Source organism: Pantherophis guttatus, chromosome 12, assembly GCF_059756535.1.
Source record: "Pantherophis guttatus breed Tessera chromosome 12, ASM5975653v1, whole genome shotgun sequence".
Classification (NCBI taxonomy): Eukaryota; Metazoa; Chordata; class Lepidosauria; order Squamata; family Colubridae; genus Pantherophis; species Pantherophis guttatus.
The window spans coordinates 7899972-7917069 of record NC_142074.1 but is presented as its reverse complement, the minus strand read 5'-3'; the positions used below and the strand labels follow the sequence as shown (position 1 = coordinate 7917069).

The following is a 17098-nucleotide window of genomic DNA, read 5'->3' as shown; positions in this document are numbered from 1 at the left end:
TTCCTTTCCTTTCCTTTCCTTTCCTTTCCTTTCCTTTCCCTTTCCTTTCCTTTCCTTTCCTTTCCCCTTTCCCTTTCCTTTCCTTCCTTCCTTTCCCTTTCCTTCCCTTTCCTTTCCTTTCCTTTCCTTTCCTTTCCTTTCCCTTTTCTTTCCTTCCTTCCTTTCCTTTTCCTTTCCTTTTCCTTTCCTTTCCTTTCCTTTCCTTTCCTTTCCTTTCCTTTCCTTTCCTTTCCTTTCCTTTCCTTTCCTTTCCTTTCCTTTCCTTTCCCTTCCCTTCCCTTCCCTTCCCTTCCCTTCCCTTCCTTTCCTTTCCTTTCCTTTCCTTTCCTTTCCCTTCCCCTGCCCTTCCATTCCCCTCCTCCTCCCCTCCCCTCGCCTCCTTTCCTTCCCCTTCCCGTTCTGAAGAAGCTTCTTGGATGAAAAGCAAAATGTTTTCCAGGAAAAAAAAACCCAAGAAAATCCAGTTGCCTTTTGAAAATCACCTTTGCGACCATCATGACATGGATGATTGAGAACCTCCATAGACACTAAAATGCAATCCATTTTTGGTGATAGAATGAGGAAAGGGCTCACGTGGCCATTAAATGGCAACTGGGAAGAGCCACTGGTGGCCTGAAGACCACCCAGCTAGACAGGCCATGGCATGAGCAAGGATAGGCGCTCTGTGTATATGCACCGAAAGGATGTGCGTTCCCACACATGGCCATCTCTTCTGGGATTTCTTACCATGAGGAAGGAGTAGCCAATCCAGAGACTCCGCCAGCCTTCGGGACATTGTGGGATGGTGATGTCCTGGCTGTGGACAGCCACAGCTTGGGATGGAGCTTCGCACACCGAGCAGCGACTGATGTATTGGGCAATTTGGTAGCTGCTGACGGGCATCATGGGTATCGGAGCGGTGGTGGAAAGCCAATAGGATTTATCATTGCGGCTGGCGTAGTAGCACACTTCGTCGATGTTGCAATAAATAAAAGGCATGGTGCTGAAGCGAGGCAGGCAGGAGCCAGCAAAACCTTTGAGAATGGAGGAACAAAGCATGGAATGGAGCATTAGCAAGGACTCTCATTTCTGCAGCTGTGACTGCAAGAATACAGGTAGTCCTCAAGTTTTTTTTTTTTTTTTATAAATACTTTATTGAGTTTTCCAAAACAAAAAAGAAAATGTACAATCTATCTCTCCTTTCGGAGGTGCAGTGTTTATACAATATAGTGAAACAAAAGTTAAAAAAAGCTTCATCCTTAACTATACATTATTCTATACAATATAACTATAATTCATGTGCCAGGTCAAATTCTAAAGTCATGTTTTCATCTTATTGTTCAACCAGTGATACCAAATACCCCATACGTCATAATATTTTGAGTTGTCCTCGTTTTTTAACTCACTTGTCAGTTTCGCCATTTCTGCGCACTCTAGGATCTTATTTATTAGAGTTTCTTCTGAGGGCATAAGTTTGTTTTTCCAGCATTTTGCGAAGGCTAATCTAGCCGCAGTTATAATCTGGATTATCAGTTGGGTTTTATTATTGTTAAAGCCTTCTTCGGTTATGCCTAGGAGGAAAAGCTCTGGGGCTAGGACTACCTCCTGTCCCGTTATTTCACAGAGCCACTGTCGGATTTTGGACCAGTACTTTTTAGTCTCAGGGCAAGTCCACCATAGGTGGTAAAAGGTGCCGACCGTTTTTCCACATTTCCAACATGTGGGAGAGAGATTTGGAAACATCTTGGCTAGCCTCGCTGGGGCTAGATACCACCTGTGTAACAATTTGTAATGATTTTCCCTAAACGTTGTCGATTTGGTTATTTTGTAGTTTCTATTCCAAGCTATCTCCCAATCATTAAAATTTAGTCTATGTCCTAGATTTTTTTCCCAGATGTAGTCCTCAAGTTATGATCACAGCGGAGCCCCAAATTTGTGTTGCTCAGGAAGGGAGTTGTTATGTGAGTTTTGCCCCACTTTATGACCTTTTTAATCACAGTTATTAAACGAATCACTATAGCAGTTAAGTGAATGATGTAGTTGTTAAATGAATCTGGCTTCCCCCATTGGTTGTGCTGGTTGGAAACTGGCTGGGAAGGTTACAAATGGTGATCACGTGACCCCCCAGGACAGTGGAACTCTCATAAATACATGTCAGTTGCCAAGTGCACGAATTTTGATCATGTGACCCTGGGGAGGCTGCAATGGTTGTTAAGTGTGAAAATTAGTCATCTGTCACTTTTTTCAATGTGTTGCAACTCTGAACGATCATTAAACAAATGGTTGTATCTGTTGTGGCTCCGTTACCTGAGCCTGTGTCATCGGCAGGAGAGGACTCCCAGAGTGAAGGAGAGGAGTTGGCAAGGCCTCCCTCTCCAGGACCCTCCTCTCTGGCAATGCCTTCGGTGTCCGCCAAAGGGCAAGAGATAGGGCCGGGGCCAAGCACGTCCACGCAGCCACAGGTGGACAGTGATGAGGGTAATGAGTCTTGGCTGGATCCTCGGCAGCGTTGAAGAGATAGGCGCGCGCAACAGAAGAAAAGGCGTGCCAGAGATTAGGCTGAGTCACTGGCCCACACCCCACAGGGTATAAAAGGGGGTGAGGTGGCCATTCAGACTCTGTGACGGGCAAAACTAACTACTATCGAGTCACATTGCATCTTTGGAAACAACATTATTGGCCCTGGATTTATTTTACGAAGTGGACAAACCTTGACTGTGTGTATTTTGTTTATTGAGTAAAAATTCTTGGCAAGCAGCTACTGGGTTGCTGCCAAGCGTCTTATCGGAAGAATGGTTGTCTGCCAGTTTATTTAACCCCCGGCTGTCTGTTTGTGTGTGTGTGTGTGTGTGTGTGTGTGTGTGTGGAACAGGGACAGAACAGTAACTCAAGGACTACCTGAAGCGTGGTGTGTTCAGAAGCCAGCTGCCTGAAAAATCTCAGCTCCTTGACCTATGATCACAATTGGGACTGGGATTTGGGGAAGCAGCCCTCGTAACTTTAAGGATGGGTTGTAAATCTGTTGTAACTTAGAACCGTTGCTAAATGACTGGTCATAAGTCTTTCATGATTGCATAATGCTTAATTCTTTAGTTGGACTGTATTGTCATATAGACAAACAAATTCTGGATTATAATTAACATATTTATTGGACTTCCTTCCCTTCCCTTCCCTTCCCTCTCTCCTTTCCTTTTCTCTTCCCTTCCCTTTCCTCTACCTTGCCCTTCCATTCCCCTCCCCCCTTCCCCTCCTTTCCCTTCCCCTTCCCAATTGCAAAATCATCTTCTCTTTCATAAATGGAGGGATTCTTTCCTGCCCTCTCATTTTCCTGTTGGTTTCCCTTTTTTTCAGGCTGGACACATTGCTTACCCAGATCTTGATTGTGGGACTTCTCCTGGCCCTCCACATACAGCAAACTGTAACCTTCCCAGAGTTTGTTCATGCCCACCGGACAGGGTGGGATCTGCTCCGACTGGCTATGTTTCACCAAGGTATAGCCAACCCCAATGCTACGACCTGGCATCCCGGGCAGCCCAGCCAGACCTGGATTCCCAGGACGCCCTGCGAAAAGAGAGAGGAGCTTCCATGCAGCCTGTGACTGGTATCTGCCCAGCAAGATCTGGAGAAGGTTCATTCCCAACCTGCCCCAAGCAGATCAGTCTCAGCTGAAGGGACGCAAGTCAAATTGGAGTTTGGATTGTCAAACCATCATTTCCTTTACTCCCTGTAGAACTGCATTGTCTCCTGCTGCATACAAGCAGACTACCTAAGGCACCTTTTGTGTGTGTGTGTGTGTGTGTGTGTGTGTGTGTGTGTGCGCCTTCAAGTAAGTGTTGATTTACCAGCTGACTTGCCTGACCGGCAGAAGCTTTTTTTTTTAAGCCTCTGACGATCCCAGCTGATTTGCCTGATCAGCAGAAGCTTTTTTTTTTTTAAAGCCTCTGACGATCCCAGCTGACTTGCCTGACCGGCAGAGGCTTTTTTTCCTTTTAAAAACTTTTTTCTATAACCTCTTCAGCCAAAGAGGTTGTAGAAAAAATGCTTTTAAAAGCCTCTGATGATCCCAGCTGAGCTGCGCGATCATCAGAGGCTTTTTTTTTAACTTTTAAAAGCATTTTTTTCAGCCAAAGAGGTTGTAGAAAAAATGCTTTTAAAAATTAAAAAAAAGCCTCTGATGATTGCGCGGCTCAGCTGGGCAATGGGAGAGGGGCAGGGATTTTTGCTACCGGTTCTCCGAACCACCCTTTACTACCGGATCAAGCGATCCGGTCCGAACCGGGAGCATTTCACTCCTGCTCTCACCTAAAGTAAAAGGTCTTTGTGAATGCCTCACTTTGACACATCCTCTTTGGACAGCCTATAACCTTCTTCCATAAGTCCCATTTAGGAACAACTGATGCCTTGGAAAACTTGGCGCCAAACACTTAAGGAAGATCTTAAGATCATTAATCTCTCTTGGGATGATGCCAAAGATTGAAACCTCTGGAAAATACTTGCTGGCCAATGTGCTCTACATGGGATCTAATGAAGATGATGATGAAAAGTAATCTTCTATGAAGATTAACCTCTCTGGCATTTACACATCAGCAGCATTTCATAAATCGTATCAGTTGTTATCTTACAGTTTTTATAGCACTTCAAGTCCAAAGATGCTAATATATATAAACTTACCTTCAAATCCTGGTAGTCCTGGAGTTCCTGGAGAACCCGGGTCTCCTACCACACCAGAAGGACCTGGTAAACCATTAAATCCCACCAGGCCAGGTATGCCTGCTTTTCCTTTTGGACCTGGTCATGAACATAAAATTTTTGTCATAAAATTTGGTTATCATTTATGATAACCATTTCAATTCAGAAGTCACAAGAGACTGATTCCCTTAAGAAGAAGACCAGTTTATCTTGGCTTGGAATCAGATATGTCTAGTCTAATGAAGAGAAGGACTAGGGATGACATGATAGCAGTGTTACAATATTTGATGGGCTGCCACAAAGAAGAGGGGATCAACATATTCCCCCAAACATCTGAAGGCAGGACAAGAAACAATGGATGGAAACTAATCAAGGAGAGAACCAACCTAGAACTAAAGAGAAATTTCCTGACAGTTAGAACAATTAATCAGTGAATCGGTCTGCCTCTGGAAGTTGTGGGTCCTTCATCACTGGAGGATTTTAAGAAGAGAGTGGACAACCACTTGTATGAAATGGTATAGGTTCCCCTGCTTGAGCAGGGGGCTGGACTAGAAGACCTCCAGGGTCTCTTCCAACTCTATTAGTCTGTTATTCTGCTTTTACAAAGAATAAAAAAACAAGCTCTCAGTAGGGTTTCTCTTAGAAGCCAGTATTCAAAGCATTCTGTTTTAAGCCTGAAGGTCTTTGTAGATAACCACAGGAAGATGGATCCTCCAAGGATTCTTTAGAGACCACCTTCTCCAGAGTTCCAGCTCTGCATACCCCCATTTCTATGGACAATGTAACTTATTTTACCTTGTGGTCCAGTTTGCCCCTGGAAGCCAGGGTCTCCATTTAAACCAGGGTTGCCATTATTTCCAGGCAATCCGGGTAATCCAGGAGGAACTCTGACTTCTTTTGGTGGTTGGGTTAGGCCTGGAGCTCCTTGCAGCCCAGGAAAACCTGTATAACACGGAGGAAGGATGACTTGTAAAATGACATTCATGGGGTATCCCACCAATGTGGTTAGAAAATCCAAGGTCATATTTTTCTGTCATTATTAGGGTGGAGAATGTGCAACAATCATGCAATGAATTGCTAAAGTGTAGAGCATTCCTCCCTCCCCAATTGTTCTTCCTGTCTTCAATCCGCAGTGAAAGATGTATCAGCCTAGAGAATCCACCACATCTTCAACTTTTCAAAAAAGACCATGGTAAAAAAAAGACTCCAAAATAGACCAAGGATGCCTGACAAAGAAGAGGAATGTCCTATAAAATGGCACGTCTGTTTGTCTGGAACCCCAAATGTAGCACCCAGGGAAGCAGTGACCACTTTTGGACCATCAAGTTCTCCAGAACTGATATAGCAAGCAAAGTTCCATAAATTCTGAACCTTGGTAAACATCTCTACCATAACTTCAAAACAAACTTGAATTTGGGGTTCATCCTAGATTCTAGGATGATGTCAAGCCCAGTAAAATTAGGGAAGCAAGAACTACAGAATAGAGATTTCAGTAAGACATCTTGTGTGCTCAACATTGCCCAAGTTGAGTTTCAATTTATGAGATATGGACCTGAATCACTTATGCCTGCTTTTTCTTCCATTCCTTGCCTGCTTCCTCATTACCTCTCATAAATAGTACATATCCAATCATCTGTCTGATGCTCGTACAGTAGTTCTCAACTTATAACCATAATAGAGCCTGCCCATTAGAATTGTAAATCATGAATGTTGTAAAGCAGGTCACCCAAGTGGTCAACTCAACTTTACGACTTTATTTTTGCAGTAGTTGTTAAGTGAATGTGGAGATTGTAAAGCAAACCAATTGTTTGCTATGGGCTGGTTTTGCTGAAAATCAGAAGTAAATGATGGGTTTTGACAAAGACAGTCTAAAATGTGGTCATGTGACCATTGGATGCTAGTTGTCAAGAGCCTAAAATGTGATCATGTGACTGCAGGGAGTGAGGCTACCGGAACTTTGGAACTGGGAAGGTTAGTCATAACTTCAAATAATTGCTATATTGCAAACCTGTATGGTTTGATCTGGAGTTACGTGCATTGTCCAAGACTTACCTGGAAGGCCTGCTTTGCCTTTTGGCCCAGGGAAACCTGGATCACCCAGTGGTCCATCTTTCCCAGGCATTCCCATGAAACCTGGGTCCCCTCTGAATCCTGAGGAGAAAGAAAAGAGAAAGATCCAGAGGTTGGCTTCTAAATTAGGCAGGACTGAAAATTCATCAAATTCGGCAGCTTCTCCTCTTTCAGAACATTTTGGCAAACACTGAAGTTGCCTCGATATCCACCTTGCCAGACGGTATAAATCTTTATTTCTTTGTCAGTAAATATACATTTAATACTTACACTATTAAACATATATTGAGAACACCTAGGGAGGAGCCGTCTTCACCCTCTTTCTCCCACACAAACTATCTAAACTTCATTGTCTCTTGCTCATCTGGAATGCAGCCCCTCCCTCCTGGGAATCCAGACTACATTCCGCTACATCTCCTCACCTTTGAAACCTGATGCACCAGGAACTCCACTAAATCCAGGGATGCCTGCATTGCCTTTGAGGCCTGGGAAGCCCGAAGGACCAGTGGGGCCTGGGTTACCTCGATCACCTTGATTGAAGGCTGGGCCCGGTGGCCCTGGTGGCCCAGAAGGTCCTTGTAAGCCTGGGCAAAGAAGAACCAAGAAGATGGTGTTGCCAGTCAGTCCTTAGTCTGCTGGGAGCTCTGCTGTACAAGAAACCCTTAACTCATTCCAGCAGTTCCAAATCCTGAAATTGTGTCCATGTGTTACCTAGGAAGTTGTTGACAAGCCCCTTTAAAAATGATTGTAGGTAGTCCTCATTTAGCAACCATAATTGGGAGCGGCCACTTGGTTGCTAAGTGAAACTGTAACTGTGCTTATGATCTGGCTTCAGCTTTCCTTTGGTTTACAGACCTGAGAAAGTCATAAATGTGAGGACTGATCACAAAGTTATTTTTTCATTCCTGCGAATAGTGGCTAAATGAGGCCGTTGCTAAACAAGGACTACCTGTATTAAAAAGTAGATCTTCCAACATGGCCATTTTATGTACGAAACATCAAATGAAAGTATCTTACCCCATTTTCATTTGGCCCTTCAGAGAAGGCTAATAAAAATAACAAAACATCTGGAGCATCATTTGAACATGATTGGCATTGGCAAAATCCGCCATCAGTCAGTTGCAAAGGACAGCGTTGTTTGGAACAGGTTATATCCTGCCAATCATACCATCCAATTTCCACATCTGCCTATCTCAAGTTCTTGGGATGGATGCAATAGGTGGATAACAATGCCAAATAGGATCTGAACATCTGGCTGACTGTCGACCAACCATAATAAAACCAATAACCACAACACAGGACTTTCCTTGCATTTGGAGACAGCATGAATTAAATTCCTGATAGGCTCAAACACCTGACAATCCACCAAAGCTTAGAAATTAGTGACTTCAAAAGACCTGGAACCACATCTTAGCTATGTTTCCCCAGTATGCTTGGCATTGAATTAAACTGTTATTCTAGGTTTCAGCAATAAATTGAATAAAAAGTTAACCTTGGAACTTGAGTTTGTTCATCAGGATAAGCTCCAGCTAACCAAGTTTAATATGTCCTGGGAATGCAGGTGCTAGATTTGTAACATGGTATGTGACCAGTGTCATTATCTCATGATCCAGCATAATTTTTCCTGGTGAACTTTTTTCCGTAAGTCAATAAAGTTATCCTCTTTTTAATGTTTTAAAGTAGGGTTTCATGGGGGTCTTTTTAACCAGAGTGTATTCGATCATGATTATTAAATAAATGACAATTGGCTGAATTTACAACTACTCTAGACCAGGGGTGTCAAACTCGATTTCATTGAGGGCCACATCAGGGTTGTGTTTGACTTTGGGGGTGGGGTGGGCATGGCCAGCTTGATGTCACTAGTGTCAGGGTCATCTGTGGTGGCCCAAGCACGCTCCCCCTCAAGCTCCGTTTTCACTGGCAGAGGGTGGCAGGAGGCCGCCGCAGCTGAAAATGGAGCCTGGGAGGGGTGCATGTGGCCCTCCTGAGCTCCTTTTTCGTTGGCAGAGGCACCATGGACTGGTTCTTTACTGTTTCTAGGGTGGCCCCACAGGCCAGATCTAAGGACCCCATGGGCTGCATCCGTCCCCCGGGTCTTGAGTTTGACACGCCTGCTCTAGACCATAAATCATGACTTATTAGCCACAGTGCTTAGGTTCACATATGTTAAGTCAAACTTGCACAAGGGAGGCTACGCCAGCATGTTTGTAAATGAGGTCTTCCTGTAAAAACCCATCCCCAAGCTCGCTCCTTCCATACCTGGCAGCCCATCTTCTCCACGACGTCCCGCATCACCAGGCTTCCCAGGAACCCTTGAAGGCACAGAGATGCCAGGGGGGCCTCGCACACCAGTGAAACCTTGGGTTCCAGGAAGACCTACAATGACATAAACAAACTTTCCCAGACTCTATATTGCTGTCGGAAAAAAAGAGCCTGGAAGAGATCATGCACATTAATTGACAAATTTGAAACTGCTAATTCTGCTAAGAGGAAAAGGCCCAAAACAGGAGGCAGATCCAGAAGATGGAGTGACAACATCAAAGGCCACCAAAAGTGCAAGAACCAGACCTTTCGACACCTGAAGTGGTAAAAGAGAAGGAAGAAGAAAGAAGGAAAAGGAGGAGAAGGAGAGGAATTCTGGTAAGGTAAGTATCAGCATACCCTCTCTCTCTCTCTCCCTCCCTCCCTCCCTCCCTCCCTCCAAAAAGGCAACCAAATACAAACTGGGCATACTCAGAGGAGCTACAAATGTTCAGGGTTTGGGAGGAAAATCAGGCACAGGGAAAAGGAGAATGCAATGGAATATCACAGAAGAAAACATGACTAGATGGAACTCAGGAAGGATTTTGCATGCTCCTTACTACAATTTATAATCCTTCCTCCTCCATCAACAACCAGTCACACTCACCTAAATATATTATCCCAACAATTGTCTACTGTCTCAACAAGGGGTAAGTAGAATTGGACTAGATTGGTATTTGATGAGCTGTGATGGCGCACTGGTGAGAATGCAGTACTGCAGGCTACTTCTGCTGACTGCCGGCTGCCAGCAGTTCGGAAGTTCGATTCTCACTGGCTCAAGGTTGACTCACCCTTCCATTCTTCTGAGGTCGGTAAAATGAGGATCCAGAGTTTTGGGAGCCATATGAGGTCTCTCTAAACCACTTAGAGAGGGCTGTAAAGCACTGTGAAGCAGTATATAAGTCTAAGTGTGATGGCTATTTGGCTGGGGGACTACAGGTAGTCCTTGACTTACAACCATTTGTTTAGTGACCATTCAAAGTTACAATGGCAATGAAGTTACAATGGCAATGAAGTTACAGTGGCAATGAAAAATGGGACTCCTGACTGTTTTTCAGTTGTGACCTTTGCAGCATGATTATGTGATCAAAATTCAGATGCTTGGCAACTGGTTCAGAGTAATGACCATTGCTGTGTTCTAAGCTCATGTGATCTCCTTTTGTGACCTTCTCACAAGCAAAGTCAATGGGGAAGTCAGGTTCATTTAACAACCAGATTATTAATTTATCTACTGCAGTGATTGACTTAAGAACTCTGGCAAGAAAGGTCAGAAAATGGGGCAAAACTTCCTTAACAAATGTCTCACTTAACAACAGAAATGTTGGGCTCAATTGTGGTCATGGGTTGAGGACTACCTGTACCAAGTTAAGTTCAGAGCTATAGACGAAGGAAAAAAAAAACCCAGAAAGCAGCAATGGCAGATCACATCTGTAATTGCCAAAACATCAACACGAATGTTATCACGAGGCATCAAGCTTGCCTTTTTTTACAAGGTTTATTCTGCGAGTGAATTTATCTGAGCCCTCAAAAGAAGATATTTTCCTCATTCTCAGCAAATTTAAAATCTTTTCATTTAAAAAATTAATTGTTGAAGGGAAAAGGGAACCCTAGTCTCCCTTTTGGGTATAACAACTGTAGTAAATAATCTATTAGAATTAAATATTGAGTATTTGAATATTAAATACTTGGCTTTATCATACTTGAGTAAAGTATTCATTGCAACAGTCCTATAAGTTTCATGTGGCTTATTTTGCGGTGGAGAATAAAGAACTCCTTTGGATATCTTCATGACTAGTTCAGATGGAGATAAGATCTGAATCAGGGTCATCTCAATCTTAATAATTCTTGACGTCATTCAGGATAATTTGAATGCTGTTACAGCTCTTGATGCTATTCAACTATAGTATTCGCTTTCTTGCAACTTTTATTATTTACCCATTTCTCCTGCAGGTCCTTTCAGTCCACGAAGGCCAGGAGCTCCAGCCTGGAAACCAGGGTCACCTCGTTGACCTTTGACACCTGGAATTCCTGCCGATCCAGGTAGTCCATTTTCACTCAGGCCTAATAAAATTAGAAAAAAAATGAACACCAATTTGACCCAGATGCCAGCAATCCTTGGTGATTGAAATAAATCACAGGGAACCAAATTGGGGAAGCTGGAAAAACATTCTCCTGTTTCTGTAGCTCTGATACTTCAGAATTTGGCTGCAAAATGGGAGAAAGCAAAACACGGCTTTTAAGAATCTGCAGGAAAAGGATTTTAGATGCTTCTGCAGGGAGCAGTCAAATGCCAAAACATAGCTGACAACATCACCATCCAAAAGTCTCAACTCACATATTTGTGGAATTCTTGATGCTCTCCAAACTTAATTGTTTTTTACCTAACAGATAATATCATCTGTGCTTGTCACTCACCTTGATTAATATGACTTGCATTGATGAGGTTATCTAGCTGAGTAATGAAATGTCTACAAGTCAACAGTCAGGGTTAGAGAGCACCAAAAACTCCACAGTTCAACCCTGAACTACATAAATTCTTTTCTATTGGAATCACATAATTGCACCAGAGGTTGGACAAAATGGAACCATTTAGGGGATGATATTGCTGCATTTTGTGTCAACCCTGAAGCTGACCTGACCGAGGCCATTTGGAGGCATCAGTGTTGCCACACTGGAGCTGGGGGAGAGGTGGGTGGAATAGAGATAGCTGGGGTTTTGTAGCCAAAACAAAATACTTTCTCCTGGGAACCAAGGACATTCCCACAGGTGGTGGGAGAGAGGAGGAGTGAAGTTACCAGGCAACCAGATGGTACCTTGATTGGACCGTGTGACTGATTGTTTGGTGAAGGGAATGAACTTTTACTTTTAATTAGGTGAAAACGGCAGGAACATTTAGAGTTGGTTTTCACCATCCTGTGCCAATACGATATACCAAATAAAACTGTCCTTTGAGGAATCATCCTGCCTTGAAGTTCTGTTTGTTATGGGTGTATTACTTGGAACCCCTGACATTTTGATCTTACTGTGGATGTTTCTAAAGATCTTTTGATTTACCTTGTTTTCCGGGAGAACCTTTGGTGCCCGGTAAACCATTTAGGCCGGTCAGTCCTGGGAATCCTGGGAATCCTGTAGATACATTTTAGAAGGTTTGATGCCATTTTGGTGGTCACTAAGAAAATGCAGCAGCTGCTGCTGTATATTTATTGTTTTTATTTACTATAAGAACATAGTAGATGTTTGGCCAAGAGACTTGCAAGGAAGCTTACAAAGGTAACTTCGAAGGCAAAAATCAATTCAGTGACATAATACAATACTAGAGAATGTCAGGATCACACAGGTTTTTCAAGGAAGTTGAGAAATCCTGGCCAACTACATGTCAAAACAAGAATGTGAGAAGTAGAATCCTATACAGTAAGACCCTGTCCTATATGTCAATGAAGACTCAATCATCCAGGCCAAAGTGTCTAAAGGTTGAATCACGGCGATTGGATCAAACTTTGTTAATGTGAGACATTTTGTTGCTCATCCAAGCAATGTCATGAAAGACTCTGCCCTATGTCCTCTTCGTGTATAAATCCAGCTAATCAATTCTGAAGTAGGAATGGCCTGTTGGGATTGGTGAACCAAGGACACCTAGCAGTCATCAATTGTGGGTTTCTCCCTGATCCCACTGCTAATTCCCAATTGCTGTTAATAAGTGAAGGAGAAGGAAATTCACCATATGTCTCCAGCTTGATAATCCACTGATCCATCTCCAATGTTATGCCAAAAATCTTTGTAAGATTTGATTTGGCATTCCAACCCACAATCTGAGTTTCTCTCTAGAAGTAAGGTTTTCAAGAACAAGCCCAAAATGCAAAACCAACCTTTTTGTCCTGCAGTGCCAGGAGATCCAGGAAATCCTGGAGTTCCACGTTGCCCAGGATTACCTGGAAAACCTGGGTTGCCCCTTGAAGCGCCAGATCCAGGGAAGCCTAAAGCGGGGAAACAAAGAATTATTTAAAATTGAGCTCCTAAAGTTGCAGAATATATATCTCCACAATGTTAAAACCTTCAGAAGCTGGGAGTCTTACTCAACGATACTCAATGAAATGAGTTCCAAGGACACAAATTTAGAATTAGTGAACGAAAGCACAGAATCAAAATATTAAGTAGTTAGCATTTATTTAAATTTACAGGTACTATGAGTAACAACATAAAGCAATGTAACAAGGTTTCCAGAGTTTTCCCATCTAGGCACTGACCAAATCTTATCCACCTTAGTTTCAGCCAGATTGGATAAATCAAGCCTCCCTTGAGTCAAGATAAACTCTTGGTGACTATGTGGGTACAAAGTTTTGTGGCAACATCATAGAAATGATATGCCACGTCTTCTTCTGTGGTGTGTTTTCAACCGAGCTGCGGAGATTTTCAAGACAAAGGAAATGATGAGATTTGGACAATCTTGCATGAGAATTTATGTATCCTTCAATTTTGCAGACGTCTTTGTGAGAATTCTGGAGAAGTTTCTGGATGCAAATAAACTGCGAATCCCTCTGCATTAAAATCCCTCTGCACCTTGCAAATGACATGTCTCGGCCCCAAACCTGATAAACAAATGGCTTTGGTTACCTCGTGGTCCTTCTTGTCCAGGGTTACCTGGTGAACCCTTCTGTCCTTTTAGTCCAAGACCTCCTGGATATCCTGGGTCACCTTTTATTCCTTGGACACCTGTTATACCTTCAAAAACCATAAAATGAGCCATTAAATTGCCATCTTCCCCAACCTAGGAAATTCTTGGAGTTTGAAAATTTGTACCCTTGTCTAATTTTTACCCAGGTTTTCACATCTCTAAGATAAATGAACTTGGTATTTCTATGGGATAAAAAACCTCTAAAATCATGAATGGGAATTTACTCTCTTTTTAGCCAGAAATGGCAAGGCTGAACTGACAAGCGTCTATTCGTAAGGCATGTCTACAATCACCCAACCATACTGTGGGGGTCCTTTTCTAAGGAACCTCAGGAAGTTAACACTGATCCCTTAAGAAAGTTGGTGTCAGGAGCATAGGATCAGGACCATAAGTTAAGTTGCAATTCAAAAGACTTATTACTGAAGTTTTTTGAGACACAAAAACCTAGGCAACTAAAATTCAGTACTAAATTGGCATCAGATAAGGTTCAATGGAATTCAAGAATAGAATAGAGTTCTTAATTGGCCAAGTGTGATTGGACACACAAGGAATTTGCCCTCAGTGCATAAGCTCTCATAAACTGTTTGTGGCAATGTTAATGATTCTAAGCTGATGACGTGCTTAACTCCACTCCCAGCTCTGCCTGTTGTTCTCCTACAGGCAGACTTTTAGTTAATGTACTAGTAAAAGTAATCTAAGGTAAGCCTACTAGTTGCCCTTCCTTGAGTCATTGTAGGGTATTGATTTATTTACCTGGAAGCCCTCGGTCCCCTCGCTGGCCCTTAGCTCCCATGCCACCTGGGATTCCTCGGGATTCTCCTCGGTCACCTGAAAAGGGAAAGACAATCATTTGCTTTTGATCTCAGCAATTCTGACAATTCACTATCGCCCTCCCACATCCAGAGTTTTCTAGGAAAACCTTTTGGGGGTTTTCTCTTCCACATTTTTAAAGGGTTTTTCCCCACACAGAGCATAATCAATACGAATTTTGAGAAATGGAAAAAAGTAATACAGAAGTGAAAATGAACTATATAAAAGGAAGTATTAAAAAAAAGGAAAAAGAAAGAATAAAAAAGAAGTGGTTTCCGGTTTACTTAACAGTTGTTATAAATACATTTATATTTTACTCCTCTCTCTAAGATTATATCAAAGGTTTCTTCTTTCCCTAATCTACTCTTTTTTTTTCTCCAATTTTTATTTATAAGTATAAACTAAACAGAACAATGAAACGTACAAAACATAAAAACATATAAACATCCATTTCAATACATGTCCAGTTTGTCGCAACTATAATATACATTTCTCTTTGTATTTTGACTCTTCCTTATTTGGTCATTCCCTTTTGTCTATCTAATATTGATCTTTGTTGACCTATGTCTGTTCTTTGTTTCCATCATATTATATTTGGTCATTTTATTTACTTCCTATCGCTTCATCTCTTTCCTATCTTTCAACCAACTATACCACTTTTCCCATACTAAGTAAAAGTCACATTCTTCCCTATTTTATAATTCCTTTGTGAGTCTATCTAATTCCGCACATTCCATAGTTTTATTGATTACTTTATCTGTATATCACTACTCTTCCAGTGTTGCGCGTATAATATTCGTGCTGCTGTTATCATATGTATAATTAAATAGGTTGTTTCTTTTTCATAGTATCCATTCACTATGCCTAATAAGAAGCTTTCTGGTCTTAGTTCTGTCTTTTGGTGTGTTATTTCCTCTATTTGTATTTTGATCCTTTGCCAATATTGTTTTGCCATTGGGCAGGTCCACCACATATGGTAATAGGTGCCTTTGTGGTGGTTGCATTTCCAACATGTTGATGGTGTGCCGGGGAACATTCTTGCCAATCTGGCTGGTGGCAAGTGCCACCTATAAAACATTTTATAGAGATTTTCTTTATAGGATACAGACATTGTCATTTTATAATTTATTTTCCATAGTTTTTCCCATTTGTCTAATTGAATATTCTTTCTAATACTCCTAATCTACTCTTTCTAATCATTTTATCTATAAACCATCAGTTCATTCTTTTCCCTTTCTCAGCAAACAGTCTGCAAAGGCCCCTTTGTTGTTGGTTTTTTAAAAGATGTTAGCAAGACCACACCAGTGGTCGGTTTCGCCCGAACCAGGGCGAACTGGTAGCGGTGGCAATGAGAGGCTCCGCCCACCCACCCAGATGTCATCACGGACGCTCTGCACATGTGCAGAAGTGCTCTGCGTGCACAGTTCACAATTCCGAACTGGTAGTGAAGGTAAGTGAAACCCACTACTGAACCACACGAATGACTTACCTTTTGGACCACGCAATCCGGTAATTCCTGGGGATCCAGGGGAGCCTGGAATACCTTCAGCACCCTATTGAAGGAAGTGGCATGTCATAATCATAATTAACCCTGAAATCAGCTTTCATGGAAGTGTGATTGGCCTCTTAGTATCCAGAGAGGAAGCTCCTTTCTAGTGACTATTCTTGTGACCACCAGCAATCTGAAACCACTACAGCGACCAAGGGGGATGCTGCAATGGTCATAAGTGTGAAAAACGGCTGTCAAGTCATTTTTTTTCCAGTGTTGTGGTGTTTGACTGAAATGTACAAGCTTAGAAAACTCACAAGGTGCCACAGAACGTTTTTAATACAGGTAGTCCTCGACTTACGACCACGAAAATTTGAGCCCAAAATTTCTGTGGCTAAGTGAAACATTTGTTAAGTGAATTTTGCCCCATTTTATGAGCTTTCCTGCCACAGCTGTTAAGAGAATCACTGCAGTTGTTAAGTTAGTGACATGGTTGTTAAGTGAATCTGGCCTCCCTATTGACATTGCTTGTCAGAAGGTTGCAAAACGGGATCACATGACTCTGAGACACTAAAACCATCATGAGCCAGTTGCCAAGCATCTGAATTTTGATCACATGACCATGGAGACACTGCAACAGTCATATGTGTGAAAAATGGTCATAAGTCACATTTGTCAGTTTCTTTGTAATTTTGAACAGTCACTAAATGAACTGTTGCAAGTCGAGGACTACTTTGCAGTATATACAACATTTGGAGGGGAAAATGCAGTTGGTAGGGATTTTAGAGACTGGGAAAGAATGACTGCAGGGTCACTGCCAACTCCGGTTTTTGATTTCTTATTTGGAGACACTTCTGGCAATCTACACAGTGCTATACAATCCAATAGCAAGATCAACAGCCACAAGAAATTCTATCTAGGTTCCTCTCCCATTTGTTGACTGTGTGGTACAGGAGACCCAGGGAAAAGCAGAGAGGCTGTTTTCCTGGCTCCGTCCTCAGATCTTCTGCCATCATCCCAAAGCAGATCCCGACCTCCTTTAGAAGTTATATGGCTAATCTGCTTCTACCTGATCAAAAAGATATGAA

At 42.3% G+C, this 17098-nt stretch overlaps 1 protein-coding gene across 2 annotated transcripts in view; it reads right to left on the bottom strand.

The window, feature by feature from the left end:
- The window catches only part of COL4A6 (collagen type IV alpha 6 chain), a 184335-nt gene that overhangs the window by 3722 nt on the left and 163515 nt on the right, over positions 1-17098 (bottom strand). For both annotated transcript variants that reach the window (XM_060692072.2, XM_034435034.2), the window contains 13 exons: positions 16011-16074; positions 14465-14539; positions 13651-13758; positions 12906-13013; positions 12094-12165; positions 10975-11100; positions 8998-9114; positions 7161-7322; positions 6721-6819; positions 5464-5610; positions 4651-4767; positions 3349-3540; positions 727-1013 (listed from right to left, as the gene is read on the bottom strand). In XM_060692072.2, coding sequence (XP_060548055.1) covers positions 727-1013; positions 3349-3540; positions 4651-4767; positions 5464-5610; positions 6721-6819; positions 7161-7322; positions 8998-9114; positions 10975-11100; positions 12094-12165; positions 12906-13013; positions 13651-13758; positions 14465-14539; positions 16011-16074 — 1674 coding nt within the window. The remainder of the gene's footprint in view (positions 1-726; positions 1014-3348; positions 3541-4650; positions 4768-5463; positions 5611-6720; positions 6820-7160; positions 7323-8997; positions 9115-10974; positions 11101-12093; positions 12166-12905; positions 13014-13650; positions 13759-14464; positions 14540-16010; positions 16075-17098) is intronic.